The following is a 22,300-nucleotide window of genomic DNA, read 5'->3' on the forward strand; positions in this document are numbered from 1 at the left end:
TAAAAATGCATAATTCGGGTATTTCAGTAAAACTGAAATTAGGCCAAGTGCTAATCTGAAATTGCATTTACTGTTTATTTGACAGAAAATAATTTAATGGTTGCGTAAATTCTCCTATTTTGATTCAAAATTTTTTCAAAATTCATAGTATAAAAAATAAAAGAAGGGAAGCAAAAAAGGCCACTTCTCTGAGAAATTAAATACAATATTAAAAACGATTACGATTTTAAAATTACCTCTTAGCTGAAATTTTCAAATTTTTGTGACTAGTAGTCTTAATTTAAATTTAAATTATTAAAGTATCTTTAAAGGTTATGCAGAAAATACCATTAATTCGAAAACATTCATGTTTCCAATGCCTAATAACTACAATATGAATTTTTTTATAGCATTGTAAAAATAATTATCTCATTCTTTAAAAAATTACTTTTTAAAATCAGTCTTAAACGATCTTATTTAATCCTAAAAGTTAAATTTTATTTCTCTCATTCGAGCATAGAACTGTTAACGTTTATCGTTAGAGGTTATAAAGTAAGTTGTTATCTCTATGCAGCCTAGTTATACCTAATTATTTCTGTAATGGAACAAAACTAGTGTAGTTCTACGTAATTTTTACTGACAGTGACGCAATAGTGGCTATCGTTTCGTTTACTGATTGTTCATGGTATTGCATGTGTTTTTCTCAAGTGAAAATGAAATCCTATTTACATGATTTGTCACAATTTTCTAGTTTTGCTTAATTTTGTGGTTCTCCAAAAAAAAACGTATAAGTTTGTGAAGTGTAAAGTGAAGTGAAGACATGTGCTATAAGGTGAAAGGGTTAATGCTTGGAATGTCTATCAAAATCAAACTTAACAACAATTATTAAGGTAAGTTTTGTACAAAAAAAAGAAAGAACTAATTTTGTTAAGTTTAGAATAAAACATATTCTTTTAACTTTAATCGATTCTCCTAATTAGAACATGTGTTTTCTGAGTGTTTTTCTTTTTTTTTTACAAAAAAAAAAAAAATAACTAGAGTAAACAACGTTGTTATTTTAAAACTTCCATAAAATCTATAAATTTAGCTGCAAACAATTTAAATTTATAATTGTAATTGTAAAAAATGAAGAAGTAATCACTTAAAAACTATTTCTGTGAGTTTAGGTTAGAGCTTGAACTACTAATTGGCAACATAAATCTAAAAATTTCTAATAAAACGAGTAAATTTATCATTCAAACTTGATTATTTGCAAGCAATGCTTTAAAAAAAATAAGTAGTGCTCATCAAATCGAAAATGTATAAAAATTTGCATGAGAATGAAAAGTATTAAATGATCATTTCGAATCGTAATGGCACACAAAATTTGATAGAACTCCGGGAGAAGAGTCACTAAGTTACATTTAAATTGATATTTTCTCAAAATAAGTAACTTAAAATGTACAAATTTAAAAAATTACTTCAACTTTAGTTATTAATCCAACATCTCACTGTTAAATAGCACTCTAGATGAAAAAACTGCCGACTACTTTGATATTTAAGTTGCCCTGAAGGGTTCAAAAGTTCTACTAACTCAAATCGAAGAATGTAACAAGTGCCATCAGGGACTTATTTTAGGCAAATAGTTCCTTTTGTGAGTGTAACATGTTTCAGTCCATGTGAAGTACATTAGAGAATCTTTTTTTTTACAATGTTTGGCTGAATTCCAGCCATCAGTAACTAACAATGAAATTATCTGTGAGGTTTAGAAAAATGAATATGATGTTGAAATGACGTTTCTACATCTTTTACAAGATTGTTGTAGTTTATAACAAAAACATTAACCTAAAAAATAGGATAAATATGTACTTAGGAGGATCAGAAATGAAAATATCTTAAATATTTAGTAAGATTTTCATTTGTTCTAAATTTTAGGCATTGAAAAACATAAAGAATGGATTGAAACATTGGTATTTTTAAATCTTATTCATTGCAGAATCCACAAATAATTTAAAAAAAACAATAATAATAAAATTGTACATATTTTTTAAACCAAAAAGTACTGTATGATAATAAAATATCGAATTTTATCAGATTATTTCACAGAATTGACCAGTTTTACATAATTTTAGCTGCAAGTGTCTGAATTTATTCTATTCAATTCTTCTTAAATTGCAATATCTTCAGATTATGAAATCTTAAGCTTTCACAAATCAACGAAAAAGTTTAAATATTTTCAAAATGTTGTTTTTAAGCATTTTTTTTTTTTAAAATTAACAATTAGGCCTTTCATTTTTTGTCACATTTTAATTTTACTATCTTCAATGGTAGTATTTATTAAACATTTTTTGAATTAAATTCAAATTTAATTATCATAATACTGAATTTAAGGTGACGATTTACCAATTTTTGTTCTTAAAAGTAATTACCTAGTTAACTTCAACTCAACAACTTGAAAAATCAATGATGAACAAATAATAATTTATTCCAGTTTGGTATATAAATTGAAAGAAATCGAATAATCCCTGAATTTTCTTGTCAACTTATGATGAGTTTTCCATTAATTAACTTTTAAAATAAGTTAAAAGTATCATTATGTTTCCTTAAAGCTATATAATTGTATTAACGATTCTTGACCTTTGATTGACCTAGATGACTTTAAAAAATTGACTCTTTTTAAGTGAATTAATCACTTAAATTTCAAAAAAAATAATCATAACTTAAACTATAATGTTATACAAACTAATAATAGTTTTAAATCGTATAATGACCATAAAAAAGTTAAATTAATTGTATGAAATTGATTTTACCATTTTCAGCAGCCATTTTCCCCCAATGATCCAGATCCCAGATTTTAAAAGTCTATTTTCACTTAGTAATCAGTCTTTATTTTGCAAAAAATTTAGATTGATTTACTCCTTATAGATTAAGTTCTAAGTTTTGTATTGTTTTTTTTACAGAAATCTAAAATTTACCCAGATAATTTGCAAGTAAAATGATCTTCCACATCAGACATATACCGGCACCATTAAGATGGACTCTCGAGTATCCGGATAGTGCAGAGATACTGAATATATAATTCTTTTGAATGCATTTCCAACTAATTAAAATATTAATTATAACTAAAATTTATAAAATATTTTTTAATTAATTGTATAATTACTTTTGTTAATTTTGATTTAAATTTTGCAGTTCGCGTAATCATTATTGTAAAAATATTTTTTAATTTAAGTGTATTTACTTTATTTATATTTTACTTAATATATTATGATCATATAATTAATAATTCCATTTATATTTTTTATTAATTTAATAATTTATTTCAGGTATAATTAACACTTACTTAGGTGACGTCATCTTTACTCTTGGAAGTTTATTTGTATGTTTCAACTAAGTGGAAGGTTATTGAAGGTTATGAAATGGGGTATTTGTAATAATTCAAGAAGTAAAATCAAAATGTATTATTCTGAAACATGTGCTTGCTTTATTCATGTAATTACTTGATGTTATGAACTAATTTACTTAAAATATCTTAAAATTTACTTTAAGTAGAAATTGTCAAGTGTTAAACATATTTTTTTGGCGCGTTTATCTGAATAAAAATGTATTAATTTCGATTTTTGAATGAAATTATGCCCATAAAAGAAAACATAATTATTTTTCGTATAACTTAATACTAAAATTTATAAATTCAACTGTTCTTAGACATTTTGTTACAAGATTATTTAAATAGTTGTTGTATTTTCAATGAAAAACAAATTACATATATATATTTTTGGTTGCATTTACATGAATTGTTTGAATTCAACATTAGCCTATGTTAGAAGATTAATGCTTATTGCTTGCCTTGTAAAATATGAAGCTTTCCTCTTTTTTTTCAGGGATTCTTCCCTGCTATCTACAGGTATGCGTTTCCCATCAGTTTTTTCCCATGATAAAACAACGTACACAATTTTAGGGAGAAAAAGTGAACATCGACATTAAAAGGTGACCACTCTGCAGCCAACACCAAAGCCGGACAATTCATATTCTTTACAGAACTATCCTAAGTAGGTTTTTAGATAGACTCCCAAGAGCTGTAGGTTCCTACTTATCCAGATATTTTCCAGATTCATTCTCTTTCGCCACCTCACTTACCGACAAATTCGTACTACCATCTATGAGGAATTGCTTCTAGATACAAGCAATTGTCCTAGGAAGTGGGAGGCCACAAAGAGGTAAGAATTAGGTGTTTACCTCCCTCTACATAATGCACGTAGATTTCATGAACATAAGTGAATTGAGCAATTAAACTGTGAAACATTAAGCTTCTATTAAGATTTGGCTAGAAAATGAAAATCATCAAATGCCTGAAAACCGGCCAGGAAAAATAAAATTTAAATATGTGCTTATTAAAAGGTATACAAAAGATTAAAATTGGTTATTACAGAACACTCTTTTTCTGACCAATGTCAGATATTAGCGCCTAGTTATTAGTACTCATTAAATATTTGACTAATTACGTAGAATCCAATTTTGTCTTAGTTATTAAAAGCACGAACGAGAAATCACAATCTTTCCAACAAAACTAGCCGTGTATTCATCAAGAAATCCTTATTTTTCCATAATTTAGAGATTCTAAGTTCAAATTGAGGCTACCCTGTGGGTACAATCCACGTCTGGCTTATTTATTAATACACAGAGGCAGAAATCTCAATCTTTGCAGTGAAACTAGCAGAGAATTCCTCATTTTTCCGTTTATTTTGCACACGTAACTTCAAATTGAGGCTACCCTGTGGGTACAATCCACGTCTGGCTTATTTATTAATACACAGAGGCAGAAATCTCAATCTTTGCAGTGAAACTAGCAGAGAATTCCTCATTTTTCCGTTTATTTTGCACACGTAACTTCAAATTGAGGCTACCCTATGGGTACAATCCACGTCTGGCTTATTTATTAATACACAGCAGCAGAAATCTCAACCTTTGCAGTGAAACTAGCAGAGAATTCCTCATTTTTCCGTTTATTTTGCACACGTAACTTCAAATTGAGGCTACCCTATGGGTACAATCCACGTCTGGCTTATTTATTAATACACAGCAGCAGAAATCTCAACCTTTGCAGTGAAACTAGCAGAGAATTCCTCATTTTTCCGTTTATTTTGCACACGTAACTTCAAATTGAGGCTACCCTGTGGGTACAATCCACGTCTGGCTTATTTATTAATACACAGCAGCAGAAATCTCAATCTTTGCAGTGAAACTAGCAGAGAATTCCTCATTTTTCCGTTTATTTTGCACACGTAACTTCAAATTGAGGCTACCCTGTGGGTACAATCCACGTCTGGCTTATTTATTAATACACAGAAGCAGAAATCTCAATCTTTGCAGTGAAACTAGCAGAGAATTCCTCATTTTTCCGTTTATTTTGCACACGTAACTTCAAATTAGGGCTACCCTGTGTGTACAGGATTGTACGTGGATATGTCTGGCTTCTTTATTAATACAAAGAAGGAGAAATCCCAATGATTGTCTTCGAACTAGAAGAGAATTCCCTATTTTTCTATAATTTAGAGATTTTAAGTTCTAATTAGGATAACCCTGTGTGTACAATCCACGTCTGGCTTATTTACAGATACAATTAACTAGAAATCTCATTCTTTGCAGTGAAATTCGAAGAGAAGTCCTTATTTTTCCATTAATTTTGCAAGCGACACTTCAAATTGGGACTAGCCTGTCTGTACAATCCACGTCTGATTTAATTATAGAAACAATTAAGAAAAAATCTTTGCTGTCAAACTAGTTAAGAAATCCATATTTTTTTCATTAAATTTGCAATTGTTCTCTATAAATACAATTAATTGATTACTTATTAAATAAATCAAATGAAGAAAAAATCTCTATCAATAAACGTAAATAAATGTATGACAGAATACTGGCTAAAATAACATCATTATTTCATTTTTAGCCTGTGCAATAAATCAATTTTCTTATAGTTTTTGTGATATTGATTTAAAATTGGGCAAATGAGGTGCCTTTTTACGATAAAGGAGCAAACCATAAGAAATTTAAAACAGAAAATACTAAAAATAAACCATCTACAAACATCCCCTTTTGCTTGGTTAGTAAATTTTTAATAAATTTAATCAAATTAAAAAATCCAACCAATTCTAATAGTGAAGTGCTGTGACATCTAGCGACAATATGGAGAACTATATAGATAGTTTTCCGCTAGATGGCAAAGGCAAGCACATTATAATGCATTGCTTTTTTAAGATTTAAGATTTAATTTTAAGATTCTAATTTCAGCCTGGAAAAATCTTTTTTTATTCTATTCTATTTTCACTGCAAAGATTGAGATTAAAGCTTCTTGTATTAATAAATAAGCCAGGCGCGGATTGTACACACAGGGTTGTCATAATTTAAAGTTACATGTGCAAAATAAATAGAAAAATAAGGAATTCTCTTCAAGTTTGGCTGGAAAGATTAAGATTTCTGCTTCTTTGTATAAATAAATAAGCCAGGTGTGGATTGTATACACAGGGTTGTACAAATTTGTAGTTATATGTACAAAATAAATGGAAAAATAAGGAATTCTCTGCAAGTTTCACTGCAAAGATGTGATTTCTGCTTCTTTGCATTCAAATTTAAGCCAGGCGTGGATTGTACACACAGGGTTGTCCTCATTTGAAGTTACTTCTGCAAAATTGATGGAAAAATACGGAATTCTCTACTAGTTTCACTGCGAAGATTGTGATTTCTACTTCTTTGCATTCAAATTTAAGCCAGGCGTAGATTGTACACACAAGGTTGTCCTCATTTGAAGTTACTTCTGCAAAATTGATGGAAAAATACGGAATTCTCTTTTAGTTTCACTTCAAAGAATGTGATTTCTGCCTCTGTGTATTAATAAATAAGCCAGGGGTGGAATGTACACACAGGGTTGTCCTAATTTGAACTTACGATTGCTAAATTAGTGGAAAAATACGGAATTCCCTTCTAGTTTCACTGCAAAGATTGTGATTTCTGCTGCTGTGTATTAATAAATAAGCCAGGGGTGGATTGTACACACAGGGTAGCCCTAATTTGAAGTTACGAGTGCAAAATAAATGGAAAAATGAGGAATTCTCTACTAGTTTCACAGCAATGTTTGTGATTCTGCTTCTTTGCATACAAATATAAGCCGGGCGTGGATCGTACACACAGGGTTGTCCTAATTTAAAGTTACATGTGACAAATAAATGGAAAAATGAGGAATTCTCTGCTAGTTTCACAGGAAAGTTTGTGATTTTGCTTCTTTGTATTCATAAATAAGCCAGGCGTAGATTGTACAAACACAGAGTTGTCTAAATTTTAAGTTACATGTGCAAAACTAATGGAATATTAAGGAATTCTGTTCTAGTTTCACAGCGAAGATTGTGATTTCAGCTTCTATGCTATAATAAATAAGCCAGACGAAGAATGTACACACATGGTTGTCCTAATTTAAAGTTACATGTGCAAAATGAATGGAAAAATGAGGCATTGTCTGCTAGTTTCACAGTAAAGTTTGTGTTTTCTGCTTCTTTGTATTCATGAATGAACCAGGCGTGGATTGTACACACATGGTTGTCCTAATTTAAAGTTACATGTGCAAAATGAATAGAAAAATAAGGAATTCTCTTCAAGTTTGGCTGGAAAGATTAAGATTTCTGCTTCTTTGTATAAATAAATAAGCCAGGTGTGGATTGTATAAACAGGGTTGTACAAATTTGTAGTTATATGTACAAAATAAATGGAAAAATAAGGAATTCTCTGCAAGTTTCACTGCAAAGATGTGATTTCTGCTTCTTTGCATTCAAATTTAAGCCAGGCGTGGATTGTACACACAGGGTTGTCCTCATTTGAAGTTACTTGTGCAAAATTGATGGAAAAATACGGAATTCTCATTTAGTTTCATATCAAAGAATGTGATTTCTGCCTCTGTGTATTAATAAATAAACCAGGGGTGGATTGTACACACAGGGTAGCCCTAATTTGAAGTTACGAGTGCACAATAAATGGAAAAATGAGGAATTCTCTGCTAGTTTCACAGCAAAGTTTGTGATTCTGCTTCTTTGTATTCATAAATATGCCAGGCGTAGATTGTACACACAGAGTTGTCTAAATTTTAAGTTACATGTGCAAAACTAATGGAAAACTAAGGAATTCTCTGCTAGTTCCACTGCAAAGATTGTGATTTCTGATCCTGTGTATTATTAAATAAGCCAGGAGTGGATTGTACACACAGGGTTGACCTAATTTGAAGTTACGTGTGCAAAAGAAATGGAAAAATAAGAAATTCTCTACTAGTTTCACTGCGAAGATTGTGATTTCTGCTTCTTTGCATTCAAATTTAAGCCAGGCGTGGATTGTACACACAGGGTAGCCCTAATTTGAAGTTACGAGTGCAAAATAAATGGAAAAATGAGGAATTCTCTGCTAGTTTCACAGCAAAGTTTGTGATTCTGCTTCTTTGTATTCATCAATAAGCCAGGCGTAGATTGTACACACAGAGTTGTCTAAATTTTAAGTTACATGTGCAAAACTAATGGAAAACTAAGGAATTCTCATTTAGTTTCACTTCAAAGAATGTGATTTCTGCCTCTGTGTATTAATAAATAAGCCAGGGGTGGAATGTACACACAGGGTTGTCCTAATTTGAAGTTACGTGTGCAAAAGAAAGGGAAAAATAAGGAATTCTCTACTAGTTTCACTGCGAAGATTATGATTTCTGATCCTGTGTATTAATAAATAAGCCAGGCGTGGATTGTACACACAGGGTTGCCCCAATTTTAAGTTACGTGTGCAAAAGAAATGGAAAAATAAGGAATTCTTTACTAGTTTCACTGCGAAGATTGTGATTTCTGCTTCTTTGCATTCAAATTTAAGCCAGGCGTGGATTGTACACACAGGGTTGTCCTCATTTGAAGTTACTTGTGCAAAATTGATGGAAAAATACGGAATTCTCATTTAGTTTCACTTCAAAGAATGTTATTTCTGCCTCTGAGTATTAATAAATAAGCCAGGGGTGGAATGTACACACAGGGTTGTCCTAATTTGAACTTTCGATTGCTAAATTAGTGGAAAAATGAGGAATTCTCTGCTAGTTTCACTGCGAAGATTGTGATTTCTGATCCTGTGTATTAATAAATAAGCCAGGTCTGGATTGTACACACAGAGTTGCCCTAATTTGAAGTTACGTGTGCAAAAGAAATGGAAAAATAAGGAATTCTCTACTAGTTTCACTGCGCAGATTGTGATATCTGATTCTTTGCATTCAAATTTAAGCCAGGCGTGGATTGTACACACAGGGTTGTCCTCATTTGAAGTTACGTGTGCAAAAGAAAGGGAAAAATAAGGAATTCTCTACTAGTTTCACTGCGAAGATTATGATTTCTGATCCTGTGTATTAATAAATAAGCCAGGCGTGGATTGTACACACAGGGTTGTCCTCATTTGAAGTTACATGTGCAAAATAAATGGAAAAATAAGGAATTCTCTGCCAGTTTCACAGCAAAGTTGGTGATTTTTCTTCTTTGTATTCATAAATAAGCCAGGCGTAGATTGTACACACAGGGCTGTCCTAATTTGAAGTTACTTCTGCAAAATCCATGGAGAAATACGGAATTCCCTTCTAGTTTCACTGCAAAGATTGTGATTTCTGCTGCTGTGTATTAATAAATAAGCCAGGGGTGGATTGTACGCACAGGGTAGCCCTAATTTGAAGTTACGAGTGCAATATAAATGGAAAATTGAGGAATTCTCTGCTAGTTTCACAGGAAAGTTTGTGATTTTGCTTCTTTGTATTCATAAATAAGCCAGGCGTAGATTGTACAAACACAGAGTTGTCTAAATTTTAAGTTACATGTGCAAAACTAATGGAATATTAAGGAATTCTGTTCTAGTTTCACAGCGAAGATTGTGATTTCAGCTTCTATGCTATAATAAATAAGCCAGACGAAGAATGTACACACATGGTTGTCCTAATTTGAAGTTACTTCTGCAAAATTGATGGAAAAATACGGAATTCTCTTCTAGTTTCACTTCAACATTGTGATTTCTGCCTCTGTGTATTAATAAATAAGCCAGGGGTGGAATGTACACATATGGTTGTCCTAATTTAAAGTTACATGTGCAAAATAAATGGAAAAATGAGGCATTGTCTGCTAGTTTCACAGTAAATTTTTTGTTTTCTGCTTCTTTGTATTCATGAATGAACCAGGCGTGGATTGTACACACAGGGTTATCCTTATTTGAACTTAGAATCTCTAAATTATAGAAAAATGGGGAATTCTTTTCTAGTTCGATGACAGTCATTGGGATTTCTCCTTCTTTGTATTAATAATGAAGCCAGACATATCCACGTACAATCCTGTACACAAAGGGTAGCCCTAATTTGAAGTTATGTGTGCAAAATAAACGGAAAATTGAGGAATTCTCTGCTAGTTTTCACAGCAAAGATTGAGATTTCATCTTAATTGTATCTATAAATAAGTCAGACAAGGAATGTACACATCTGGTTGCCCTAATTTGAACTTAGAATCTCTAAATTATGGAAAAATAAGGATTTCTCTTCTAGTTTTACAGGAATGATAGAGATTTCAGCTTTTTTGTATTAATAAATAAGCCAGATGAGGAATGTACACACTGGGTTGTCCTAGTTTGAAGTTACGTGTGCAAAATTAATGGAAAAATCTATAAAGCTCAAGGTATATTTTATTAAAGATAATATCTGTCACAGAACTCGATGCAAATTGGTCCATTCTACTTCTAAACATTTAATTCATGCTTTATAGAGTTACATGGTTTTAGTCACTTATGTACTTCAATATTATTGATGTATGCTGGAATAGTGGTTAAAATAACATTGTTGTTTTATTGTTAGCCAGTGTAATTAATTAAATTTTTAAGTATTTCTAAATCTTTTTGTGATTTAGTTACAAATTTGAAACAATAATAATGATGTGCTTTTTTGCCATAACGGATCATACAAAAGAAATTTAAAACAATAAATAGAAAAAAAAAACATTCATCAAAGATCCCTTTTTTGGCTTGGTTAGTAAATTAATGATTATTATCAAATTATTAAACAATGTAGTTCTAATAGTGCATTGCTTTGCTATTTAGCGACAATATCTTGAACTATTTGGATGGTTTTTCTGTTTGCTTTTTTAGTTTTTAATACAACCGCTAGATGGCATAGGCTTGTTCATTTGGTCGTTGCTTTTTTAAGTCTTGGTTTTAAGTTCAAACCGGTCAGCTTCTCTCTTGCAGTTGGTCCAGCCAAAATAACTCATTTCTTCAAATTCATGGATTATATTTTCTGTATTGCTAGTGCGTGGCAAATAAATAATAATAAAATATTAGTTACCTAACTGATTTGTTAGGGGTCTTGTATTTTTTCATGTTTAGTCGTTATTATTTTTTTGAACTCTTGCTTTAATCTGCCGCGAATGGAATTATAAAATTATCATTTTGTAATTCTCTTTTTAAATTTTCCAATAGATTAAGTTTACTTGGCGTTAAAGTAGTTGCCCCTAAAAGATCTTCAAAGAAAATAACAGGGCAAATAACAATGTTTGTATTTAGGGCGATTGGAAATCATCAATAATCATGAATTGCATTCTTTTTATTTTTTGCTGACAACACAAATTAAATTCAAATGATGCGAGATTCAAAATGGATATTTTAAAGGGTTTTAAACTCAGCCTGCAAGATGGACTTGATACCAGTGATAAGGATTGGGTAATTAAAAACAAACAAAGTCCACAAAAGAAAAATAAAAAGTTTATTTTATTCACAAATTTGATTAATTGAAAAAAAAAAAAATTATAATTTATGTTCTGGAGTTAGGGCCACGCCTTCTGCCGTAAGTCTGGACAACGTTCACGAATCTCCTGTTGTACTGGATTCGTCTTTTTGCACGTCCAGTCTTCTTCTTTTTCTTTTCCATTTTCTCCACCTGTGGATATGATTTATAAAATATTCATAACATGTCTTTAATATACGGGAGGGTACTCTAACAGGAAATTGATTAAATTTACTGAAACTTCGGCAGCACCTAATGAATGGACTAAAGAAATGTATAGGACATAACGCCTTGTAAGTTTATTGGCACTTAGAAACCGAAAATACTAATTATTTATGATGCAATATTTACTGACGCTCTAACAGTATGCAATAACACGTCTTCAACGTGATTAATTAGGATTATATATAAATTAATATTTTAACACCGAAAAAAGGTTGAGAAAAAATGATTCGACAACCAATTTTACATTGCTCATGAACATCCATAAAATGAATTACAGTTTATTTCTCTCATTTAAATAATAAGAACACCCGGGCGTAGGAAGGAAGTGGACTAGCCACTTCTTCAGAAATCTTGACCAATCAAAAAATAAATATATAAACACAAAAATAATAATGCGATAAATTTATAAAATTAGTACCTCAAATAATCAAGACTTCTTTTTTTTAAAATACCTGTGAGATTAATGGACCCACAGAAAACTATAGATTACCAACTAATCTACAGTCTACACGACACTTACATTATACACAGAGCTAAATGCACAAAAAAAAAATATCTTACCTTAGGTGTCTGTCCTTTTACTTTACCAGCCCGAGCCAAAGATCCGTGGACTTTACCTGCGAGAATATGTAACATTAATAAGTGGATTAATTAATAAAAAGGGATTTTTTTTCTTTCTTGAAATGTAACGGTTTTTTTCTTCCCACGGTGGACTACGATAGGATATAACCACACAAGGGTTTGCGTTTTTGTGTTTTACTTAGATGAACGAACAGTTTATAAACATAGGATTGATGTATAATATGCTGGACTCTTATTCCTGATTATTTGGATTCATTTTTCTGTATTCAACGGTGGACTACGATAGGATGTAACCACACAAGGGTTTGCGTTTTTGTGTTTTACTTAGATGAACGAACAGTTTATAAACATAGGATTGATGTGTAATATGCTGGACTCTTATTCCTGATTATGTGGATTCATTTTTCTGTTATTTCTACAGTATTTAGAATTTTGGCCGTAGGAGTTGACTTACAAGTTTTTACAGAAATACAGGAGGAGGTGGATGCTGGTTGTGTTGAATTCTTCAATCGAATCGGTGGAACCAAAGAGGAATTGATTATAAATACTTAAAAGACTCACTTTTTCTTAAGCGACCAACATAAACTATGGTGAAAAAAAAGCATTGAACTTACCTCCAAGCAATGGAACTGTTATGTCCAGATTGAAACTACTGAGCTGTCCAACAGTAAGTTCATCATTTAAAGGAGTTCCTGAATTAAAAAGACAAATCAATTCTGGTGGAATCTTTTCGAGTGCAGCGGCACGCTCCTGTTTACAAAAAAATAATTAGAAATTTACTGTGACCATAAGTAAGGTCTAACCAGCGACCCAGAAAGATCATGATTGCTGCTTAACTATTCAAAGCTATGGTTATTTTTTTATTATTTACTTTCTTTCACAAGTTTTCAACGATTTAAATTTTCAATTTTAAAACTCTTAAAGCTAGTATGGGACAAACTACATTTACTAACTAGTATGACTAGATTCTGCAGGGAAATGTACACAATCTGACCTAAACCACTTTTCTACAGCTCTGTTACTAAACTTCTAGCTTTATTTCCATTATTATCTTGGACTGGCCAAGCTAATCAGCGTTACTCAGAAAAACACTACTTTACCAATAGTATTGTAGTTACTTTAAGGAGTTTGCTCGTCCGGTACATGACTATTGAACATGATTTGTTTTCCTGAGTAAAGAGATACTTGACTTGGATATAGCGAGGTAATAAAGCTTTGAAAAAAATAAAGTGGAGTTATATAAAAATGGTTAAGGAACAGATCACATACAATTTCTTGTAAAAAAACAATGTTTACTGTCAAACGAACATGCCAATTTAAGCAATCAGTTTAATGTCAACAATTAATACTTGATGATAATAGCAAACATTGATTAGAACTTGCACAAATGTTCAGCTTAGAAAGCCTGTAAATTTCAATAATTTGTATAAAGTCTTCAAAGTGAAATTCATCTTTTAAAGGTAAAGCAATCAGAACTTGAATAATGATTGCTCAATCCAGTTTAACCGTTTGTCTGTTCATTATGACTGAGGAATATAAAATTTCACTGAACGTATAAATAAAAGAAGATATATTTGGCTATGAAAGCCCAAGAAAACACTGCATTGGTCAACAATGTTGTTACTTTAGTTTACCTCTACCCACTTTTCTTTTGGTTTTTTGAAAATATAAATATTTTAAAAATGATGATGATGTGCTTTTTCAAAACGCATAACTTCTAGCATTGGTAATCACGACCGCGAGATATGTGCATCCAAACAATATCTTTTATCCAACATATCATTTAGCAATAAAACGAACAATTTGCGAATAAAATGAAAATTATGCCCTCTCAAATGCATAAGTACAGCTAGATACAGTTATTTCCTTACAATGTAACCCAGAAAACATAGTAAAAAAAACCAAAATTTTTGAATTAATATTTTATACACATTAAGGTTACGCAGAGGATGTGGCACATGTTCCTAACCTAAACACTCAAATGTAAGTTTTAAAATTACTTACTTTTATGGATCCAAGAGTATCTTCTTCTTTGCAATCAATAATATGATTACTCTGACCACGAACACAAAGCTGCATGGTGTTTTCTGGAAAAAATGTGAAACAACATAATTAAAAGTTTACATAAGTTAATAACGTACATATAAGAAAATTTAAAAAGAAAATAGTTGTTTATACTAAGCTTTCATTGTCACAGTATCTTTGCCTTTTTATAAAGTTTTACCACTTACTTTTACTTATCCAATGTTTAGATATAATATCAACTTGAGTTTGAGCTCTCCTTCTGGAAAGTACGAAGTTAAAGGACCACAGCAAGTTGTAGCCAATAAGCACTCAGGAGAACAAACAATCGATTCTAACCATTAAAAGATTATTCTACTTTGAATTTTTTTTTTGTTTATAGAACTTTATTTTTTAAAGATTCTACATTAAAATTACTAGTTTTAGAGGTTTTGTTTGTAATGATTATTGAACATTATTTATTTTAAATGTGTCAATCTAAATTTACATTAGAGTGTACGACAATTTTGTGTTTACTGTTCATCTCACTTAGAGATAATCTTTAGAGATTTTTGCCTGCGTGTACGTTATTGTGTTTAGGAATGTGGATGTGGATGTTGTTCGGTTTGAATTTGTGCTACAAGCTATTATAAATGCCGGTTAATCTCCATTCGGCTTTCTTATTGTTCTTTAAGTAAATGGACAAAGTCCAGTGCTAATAAGAAAGCTCAATTCGTGGTTGTTAATATGAAACATATAAGTACTAGTAAAAGTGTCTTAAATATTTTTACTATTTGGAAAGGATTTAACGCTTTATTTAATTTATTAGTTTTATGTTTAGGGAAAATAATTTTAAAACTTTTACATCACTTATATAGTTTTGTTTTATTAGTACAAAGACTATATATAAATACAATTAGCTTGATTAATTCAAAAAGTTCCCACAATGAAGAAATTAAATTAATTGAACAAAAGGTATTGTCATTAAAGAAAATACCTGTACATATGGTTATAGTTCTTGGTCTTGAAAAACCTTCTTATGAGGATCTTTTTAGATTGTTAGTCTGGTGTTTTCCAGCTGGAATATCACATATAAGCTTTTATGATCACAAAAACTGTAAGTATGTCAGTTGCTCTATCAAAATTCTGCTTAAGGATGATGCAATATTTGTTGATAAGTTTAAGCTGTTTGTTTTTCGGTGACTGCTGACGGTGTTTGAAGTACCTTTCTTACAAAAACTGATAAGTTAAGTACTTCTGATGTCAACTTGATCAGATTTTGTCAGATGATTTTTGTTTTATCAGTTGTAATCCAGTAAATATTGTTTTACAAAAATTACATGAAATTGAAGAAATGTAGGCGTGGCATGTCTATGAAACAATTGTTTTAGGTAAAAAGTAATATAGCTTAAAAGAACCGAAATTTAAAATAAAACACTATGGATGGTAGATCGTACCTGGTTTATTGAAAAATGAATTGAGATTATTCATTCTAAAAATGTTCTCACAGAAAACCTTGTTACACAATTTAAGAACTACTGCGCCCTTAAATGTTGGCTACTATTTTCATTTGTGTTTAATGTGTATTAATTTTAAGAGATGTAATGATATTCAAAATTTTACCAAATTTAATCAATAATAATTCTACGTATTATAAGAACTTGAGGGCAGTTTTTCAGGATTCTTCTAGGCCTTGCCGACCTCTTGAACACTTTTGCCCCAGAGCAATCAGTTTACTTATTTTGCTCAGTAATTTGCACGTTTCGTGCGATATGTGACACCATAAGTTTTATACACAACTGTTTAACAAGTTTCAAATTATTATTTTCCAACTTTTACAAGCCTAGGGGCACCTCATTCTAAAAACATGTAGTTTTTTTTAATCCCGTACATTTATTTTGAGGATGTCTATTTGAGCAGTTGTAGGTACTTTCCACAAATTATCGTTAACACTCTTATAATTTTTAAAAATGGTTCCTTTTATATTTCTCAGGGACTTCATTTTTAAGCATTTTCAGTAAGTAATTAATTAACTTACAAGGAATTAAGCCATAAAATTCCATAGGCGTCAATCATAAACGGGGAAAGAAACCTCTAAGCCTACTTTTGTTTTAATATCTGCTGCTTTCTTAATTCTTGCTTTTATCGTATTTATTTTTGTACTTTCATTTGATATTTTCTGTTTTGCAGTTATCAATCCACTAACATTACTTGAGACTGTGTCTACTCTTGGAAAGAATTACATTCCTAAAATAAAATGGGGTAAATCCTTTAGTACTGAAACTAAATTAATATCCAAGAGACTTATAAATGGTAAGTAGGTTTTTTACTTATAACAACTTAAGTGTATTGCTTTATTTTCAAACTTGAGAGGCAATCTCGCCTCTGAAGATTGCGAATGAGAGATACTTACTCCAAGTATAGCATGTCGTAAGTGTTGCCTAATATGCTCAGTGCTACTTTGCAGTGTAGGTTTGAAGAAAGACCGGAAATACGTTAAGTGATGAAAATTCGTTTGGCGAGATTTCATTAAGTAGCAAAGACATGCTTCTCAGAAGGAAGTAGCTCGAAAATCACGTTCCTTGATCATTTAGAGCAGTGGTTCCCAACCTTTTTTTTTCGCCCCTTACCCTTAAAGAAATTTCACTCGAACTCACACCTCCTGAAATTGTTCAGATTTAAATGAATTCTTTACTGAAATGTAGAGAAAAGTTAGCACTATAACTGGTACAAATTTCAGTGTTTTAGTGATAATAGTACAAGAGATGTAGGAGGTTGAATTTTGGTGATTTTCAAATGTGTTTAAATTTCAAACCTTTGTATCTCTTCAGTATTGTTCAGATTTAAATGAATTCTATACCGAATTGCAGAGAAACGTTAGCTCTATAACTGGTATTAATTGCAAGTTTTAGTGATGAGTAATGAGATTCAGAAGGTTAAATTTTAAATAAGCTGTTGTCATTTTTTTAAACAAGTTTTTGAAATCTTTAGCCTCATAATTACTTTTATTTTTTTACAACTTTTTCCTTTTTAATCTGTGATTATTATAGATTAATAGGTATTGCAGTCAATCTAAGTTAAATGGTGAGCTTCTTGAACGAATGTTTTGTATATGAAAGTAGCCAGCATTAGGCTACTTAACATTAGGCCAGCATGTGAAATTTAATAAATTCTAAAAAAATATTAATGAAAAGTTAGTACATTAAAATTATTTAAATGAAATCAACGATGTATTCATGAAATGGTGGTTACTTGCTGATTTGTGTACCTTTTGGCGTTTAATGAACTTATACTTTACTTTTTAAGCTGTAAGTTTTTTTTTTTTTAAAGAGATACATATCTATGTATCGCCTATGCACACACTAAGTGCATCGCCCCATCGAGGCTAGTTCGACTTATCAGTTCAACTCTAATTGAATATTGACATTGATAAAATTGAAATTTCAAATTTACACATTTTTACAGGTTACACTTGGAATCCTCAATTAAACGTACATGTATATAAACGAGAAGATGGGCTAGAAAGTATGGTAGGAATTGTAAAGTCACTACATAGAGAAGGCGTCAATCGTATAGATCAGGCAGGTCTTAACGAACTCATGAGGCGACATCTAGAAGCACCAGATCCTGAACTAGCCATTATTTGTGGGCCTGTGCTATCTTATTATGGATTTCCACCTTGGAACCTTCGCATCACATTGATGCAGTTAGTGTTTATTATTTAATAATTTATTGCTTGAAGTGGTAGTATATCTTGTTTCTTATATTGAAATGTGTAGTGTTCAGAAGTAAGATTGGGTAATTTCATCCGTAACATTTTAAAATTCATATTTTTAGATGACACAAAAAAAATCGAAAATTCGGCGGAGTTTAATAGGATCTAAGTATCTTTTCGTGTGCTTTGATATAAAATAGCTTGATTTCTTTCTTTTCCATATGTTTGTAATATTGTGAATTCACATTTTTGTATCCAACACCAAGTCCCATTAGCTTCAAGATGTCCAGTAAATACTCGTATACTTTTCTATTAATTTATGGCAAGGTTCTTGTCAATAAAATTCAATTCTGTGCCACACATAATGTGTTGCTAGTGAAGACAAGTCGCTGTAGGGCAGGCTTTTAAAACCGTTGACATTGTTTCCGCACAAGTAATCATGCTCAGTTGATAAGCAAAAAAACTTATGTTACATACATAAGTAAATCTAGACAGCTTGGTGGGCATTCCCTCCTGTAGTAGAGTGTTTCAAATCTTTCCTAATACCGTGCTAAAAATAATAATAGAATAGAATAGAATAGAAATGCTTTATTAACAAAAATATAACATAAATAAACAAAAATAAACTTCAAAGCTATTTGGCGTGGTGCTTAACACCGTCAGCCAGAGCTGTCATCTATTATGAACTGTGGTATTTACAAAAAACTAAACAAAGTGAATGAAACTTCAATAATTAAATAATCAAACAAATCTTTTATAAAATAAATACCTGTGAAAATAAAGCAAAAAATATTTATGTATAATAATAATAGTAATAATAATGATATATACAATAGTAACAGTGAGATTCCCTTTGTGCTCAGTAGTTGAACTCCTGCACAAGTAGGCTTCTATATTTATAAGCACGTGTATGAAAATTTATTAAGTTTCTCCAATTATCACCATTCAATTGGTTTATCACTTCATTCAGTGTTAGACACTTCTTACCAAACCACTTCACTCGCCATTCCTGTAAGGTAGTGCATACACCCAAATAGTGATAAACATCCTCCATTTCATTACTATTACAAAGGGAACACCTTCTTTGTTCCTCGGATCTACAAATGCTGAAATTGAGCTTAATTAGCTGTCCACGCAGTTTAAATATATCTCTTATAAACCTTAAGCTATTGTGATCCGAGATATAATGATCTTCTGAGGAGAACAACTTCAGATCTTTATACAAGGCATGAAAACTGGATTTTTGCGCTTTACATATCATTTCTTTTCTAAAATCTTTTTTTAAAGCTTCTAACATATTTTCATACATATCCCCGGACAGATAATCCAACTGCAAACCCATTTTATTACACAAGTCTAGATTATCTTTGTGCCACAATATTCTGCTAAAAATAATAATAGCCGCAATATTAAAAAAAAAATATATTTAATACAATTTATTTAATAGCTTTTTTAAAATGTAAATTGTGTTAAAAGTGCAATGATTACATTACATTAACTTGATTCGTAACCTATTTTAAATGTTTAAAAAAAAACCTGTTATTTTTAGCTCCATCTTGTCTCATCATAACATCACCGTTACCACATTTCTGCGACTACTCGAAAAATACGCCCAAACAGAACAAAGATATGGAAAATAGAGACAAGAAAGATGGTGGTACTTCACGTTTTCTCTGGTCTGTGTCAATAATTGTAAATTTATACATAGATTATTTATTTATATAAAGGTTGGGAAAAAAAGTGTTTTTTTTTTATAAATATTTATATATTTTTTTTTTCCTTTTACAAGTATTGGATTGACTTTACCATTGCAACAAGTGTGGGCAGTAGAATAACTCTAGCCTGCCTAGATCTTGACTTCGTACAAGCAGAGCGTGGGAGTCCAGAGTTTTGGCTTGCCTACCCGTTGATTATGCCCAGTTTGAACAGATTCTTTAAAAAAAAATAACGTAATTTTGACAGTAAACTGAAATTTGTTTTTCATATTTTAAATTACCATAACTTTTGAAAAACCCAACCGATTTCAAAAAAAAAAGTTTTGTCGGTTTTAGAAGCTCAAATACTCAAAAATATGCAACAAAAAATATAACGTTCCATTTGAAAAACAAAAGTTGGATGCTGTATCTCGAGATACAAGGGCTTAAAAAAAATGGGTCAATCACTGAAAATAAACTAGACTAAAAATGATTAAATACGTGTTTTTTATTTTTTCGAAATTTCCCGCCGTTAAAAGTCGGTGGAGCATATAACTCTGGTCACCCTGTATAAATAACGACAATGGTCTATCCTAAAATCAAGAAAGTGCGACTAGTTAGATGCCTTAAAAATATCGAAGTGAGAATTGCAGCTACATTCTTTCGTAAAATTTATGACTGGATTTACCACGGGTAAGTGTGGTCTTGAATGACTTCATCCATCTTTTTTTTAACTTAATCTTCTAGTGCCGTCCTATAGCTATGATAAGGGAGGCTAACCTTCCGTAAAAAGGGTTTATGGTAGTAAGAACTACTTTTTTGTCTTGTTTTTAAAGAAAATACAGTCGAACCTCGCTTAACGAGCATAATTCGTTCCAGAACCTTACTCGTTAAGCGAAACAATTTTTTTCATTTAAATTAAAATAAAAGGGGATAATTGGTTCCATGCAAAAAAAATATTGATAAAATTTTTTTTTATAACATTTATTTCGAAAAAATTATATACATATGTACATATGATGTAATATAATATAAATTACATATATTAATTGAGATAAATATGTACATTCATAATTAATCCTTTTTAATTATAAATTTGTCCAATGTTCCTTGTTTCTGCCGTCGCTTCAAAATGTCTTCAAAATGTGACACAGCATTATCATTAAATAAATTTATAGATCGCATAGCCACAGCCTTATTCGGGTGATAGTTTTCTACGTGTGTTGCAACAGTTTCCCATGCTTTCAACATTTCTCTTATTGCGCTGGAAGATTGTTGTTCCTCTGATATTTTCTCCTCTTTGTCTAATAAATTCTCTTCCACCAATTCTTGTTGTGAAATGTGTTGCAACTCAACAAGTTCCTCTGTGGATAGCTCTTGACTATGATCTGCTACTTTGCTCATCAATATCATCTTTATCAACTGTCAATCCCATATCCGTGGCCAAAGACACAATTTCATTATCTAGAGATTCCACAGGTTCGGATTCAATCGCCTCAAAACCAGATTCGACGAGGATTTCAGGCCAGAGCTTCTTCCATGCAGAAATTAGAGTTTTTTTGGTAACCCCGTCCCACGCCTTGTCGATTATCTTGAGGGATGTAACAATATGGAAGTGGTATTTCCAAAATTCTCGCAAAGTAAGGTTTGTCTCTTCAGTCACCTCAAAACAATGTTCGAAGAGACCTTTAGTGTACAGTTTCTTAAAGTTGGAAATTACTTGTTGATCCATAGGCTGAAGTAACGGTGTAGTATTAGGAGGCAGATATTGAATTTTGATAAATTGAAATTCGTCAAGAAGATCATTTTTTAGACTTGGAGGATGAGCGGGAGCATTGTCCAGTACAAGCAATCTAAGCCTTTCTTCTCTGCCCAGGTCAACTTCGTTACAATATTTAAACACAAATGTCACTATATGGACTTTCCCTATACACCACTCATTCGGTGAAGTTCGGTTTCGACTGTATCAGTGCATTAGATACATGGAGAATATGAAACGCATATGCGTAAACAGGAATGACTAATCGAAGAATGCGCAGTTTTCGATGAGTCAGCAAAAACTGCGCAGTCAGCGAAATGTCATTAGAAAACTATCGTTATGCGAAACATCGCTCGCTATAAGAATCAATTTGTTTTACTCGTTATGCGAATTACTCGTTAAGCGAGGTGCTCGTTATGCGAGGTTCCACTGTATTTATTTATTGATCCATCTTCTTTCTAAGTACCAATAACGGACAAACTCTGTACAGGACTTAGTTCTACTGCTGAAATTAATAGTCTAAATGCGATAGTAAATAAAATTGTCTTGTAAATGAA

The 22,300-nt window shown here is 31.3% G+C and overlaps 2 protein-coding genes and 1 long non-coding RNA gene across 3 annotated transcripts; 2 read left to right on the forward strand and 1 right to left on the reverse strand.

Moving 5' to 3' along the window:
• Positions 1-334: 334 nt before the first annotated feature.
• Positions 335-3,746, forward strand: LOC141453349 (uncharacterized). Its single transcript, XR_012457960.1, has 2 exons — positions 335-869; positions 2,919-3,746. It is a non-coding gene; the product is annotated as an uncharacterized lncRNA (long non-coding RNA).
• A 7,977-nt stretch (positions 3,747-11,723) lies between these two features.
• RpS30 (ribosomal protein S30) lies at positions 11,724-14,946 on the reverse strand. The gene is made up of 5 exons (XM_074126433.1): positions 14,806-14,946; positions 14,579-14,661; positions 13,189-13,324; positions 12,554-12,609; positions 11,724-11,920 (listed from the first exon to the last, which is right to left on the reverse strand). Exons 2-5 carry the CDS (start codon positions 14,651-14,653, stop codon positions 11,795-11,797), a joined length of 393 nt encoding a protein of 130 aa, XP_073982534.1. The 5' UTR covers positions 14,654-14,661; positions 14,806-14,946; the 3' UTR covers positions 11,724-11,794.
• Positions 14,947-15,098: 152 nt separating this feature from the next.
• Tango14 (transport and golgi organization 14) lies at positions 15,099-20,043 on the forward strand. The gene is made up of 4 exons (XM_074126432.1): positions 15,099-15,692; positions 16,766-16,888; positions 18,041-18,281; positions 19,840-20,043. The coding sequence occupies exons 1-4, from the start codon at positions 15,323-15,325 to the stop codon at positions 19,928-19,930; spliced, it is 825 nt and encodes a 274-aa protein (XP_073982533.1). The 5' UTR covers positions 15,099-15,322; the 3' UTR covers positions 19,931-20,043.
• The last annotated feature ends 2,257 nt before the right edge of the window (positions 20,044-22,300 follow it).

The sequence above is a fragment of the Rhodnius prolixus genome, unplaced genomic scaffold (assembly GCF_049639745.1).
Source record: "Rhodnius prolixus isolate KJV_2025 unplaced genomic scaffold, Rpr scaffold_3, whole genome shotgun sequence".
In the NCBI taxonomy this organism is placed as follows: Eukaryota; Metazoa; Arthropoda; class Insecta; order Hemiptera; family Reduviidae; genus Rhodnius; species Rhodnius prolixus.

Excerpts from the sequence above, each read along its gene's own strand:
- RpS30 (XM_074126433.1), bottom strand. The coding sequence starts at position 14,653 with ATGCAGCTTTGTGTTCGTGGTCAGAGTAATCATATTATTGATTGCAAA. Across the intron at positions 13,325-14,578 it reads ATACTCTTGGATCCATAAAA|GAGCGTGCCGCTGCACTCGA; the intron begins GTAAGTAATTTT and ends TTTTGTAAACAG. Across the intron at positions 12,610-13,188 it reads AACAGTTCCATTGCTTGGAG|GTAAAGTCCACGGATCTTTG; the intron begins GTAAGTTCAATG and ends ATATTCTCGCAG.
- Tango14 (XM_074126432.1), top strand. The coding sequence starts at position 15,323 with ATGAAACATATAAGTACTAGTAAAAGTGTCTTAAATATTTTTACTATT. Across the intron at positions 15,693-16,765 it reads CTTTTATGATCACAAAAACT|TTATCAATCCACTAACATTA; the intron begins GTAAGTATGTCA and ends TCTGTTTTGCAG. Across the intron at positions 16,889-18,040 it reads ATCCAAGAGACTTATAAATG|GTTACACTTGGAATCCTCAA; the intron begins GTAAGTAGGTTT and ends ACATTTTTACAG.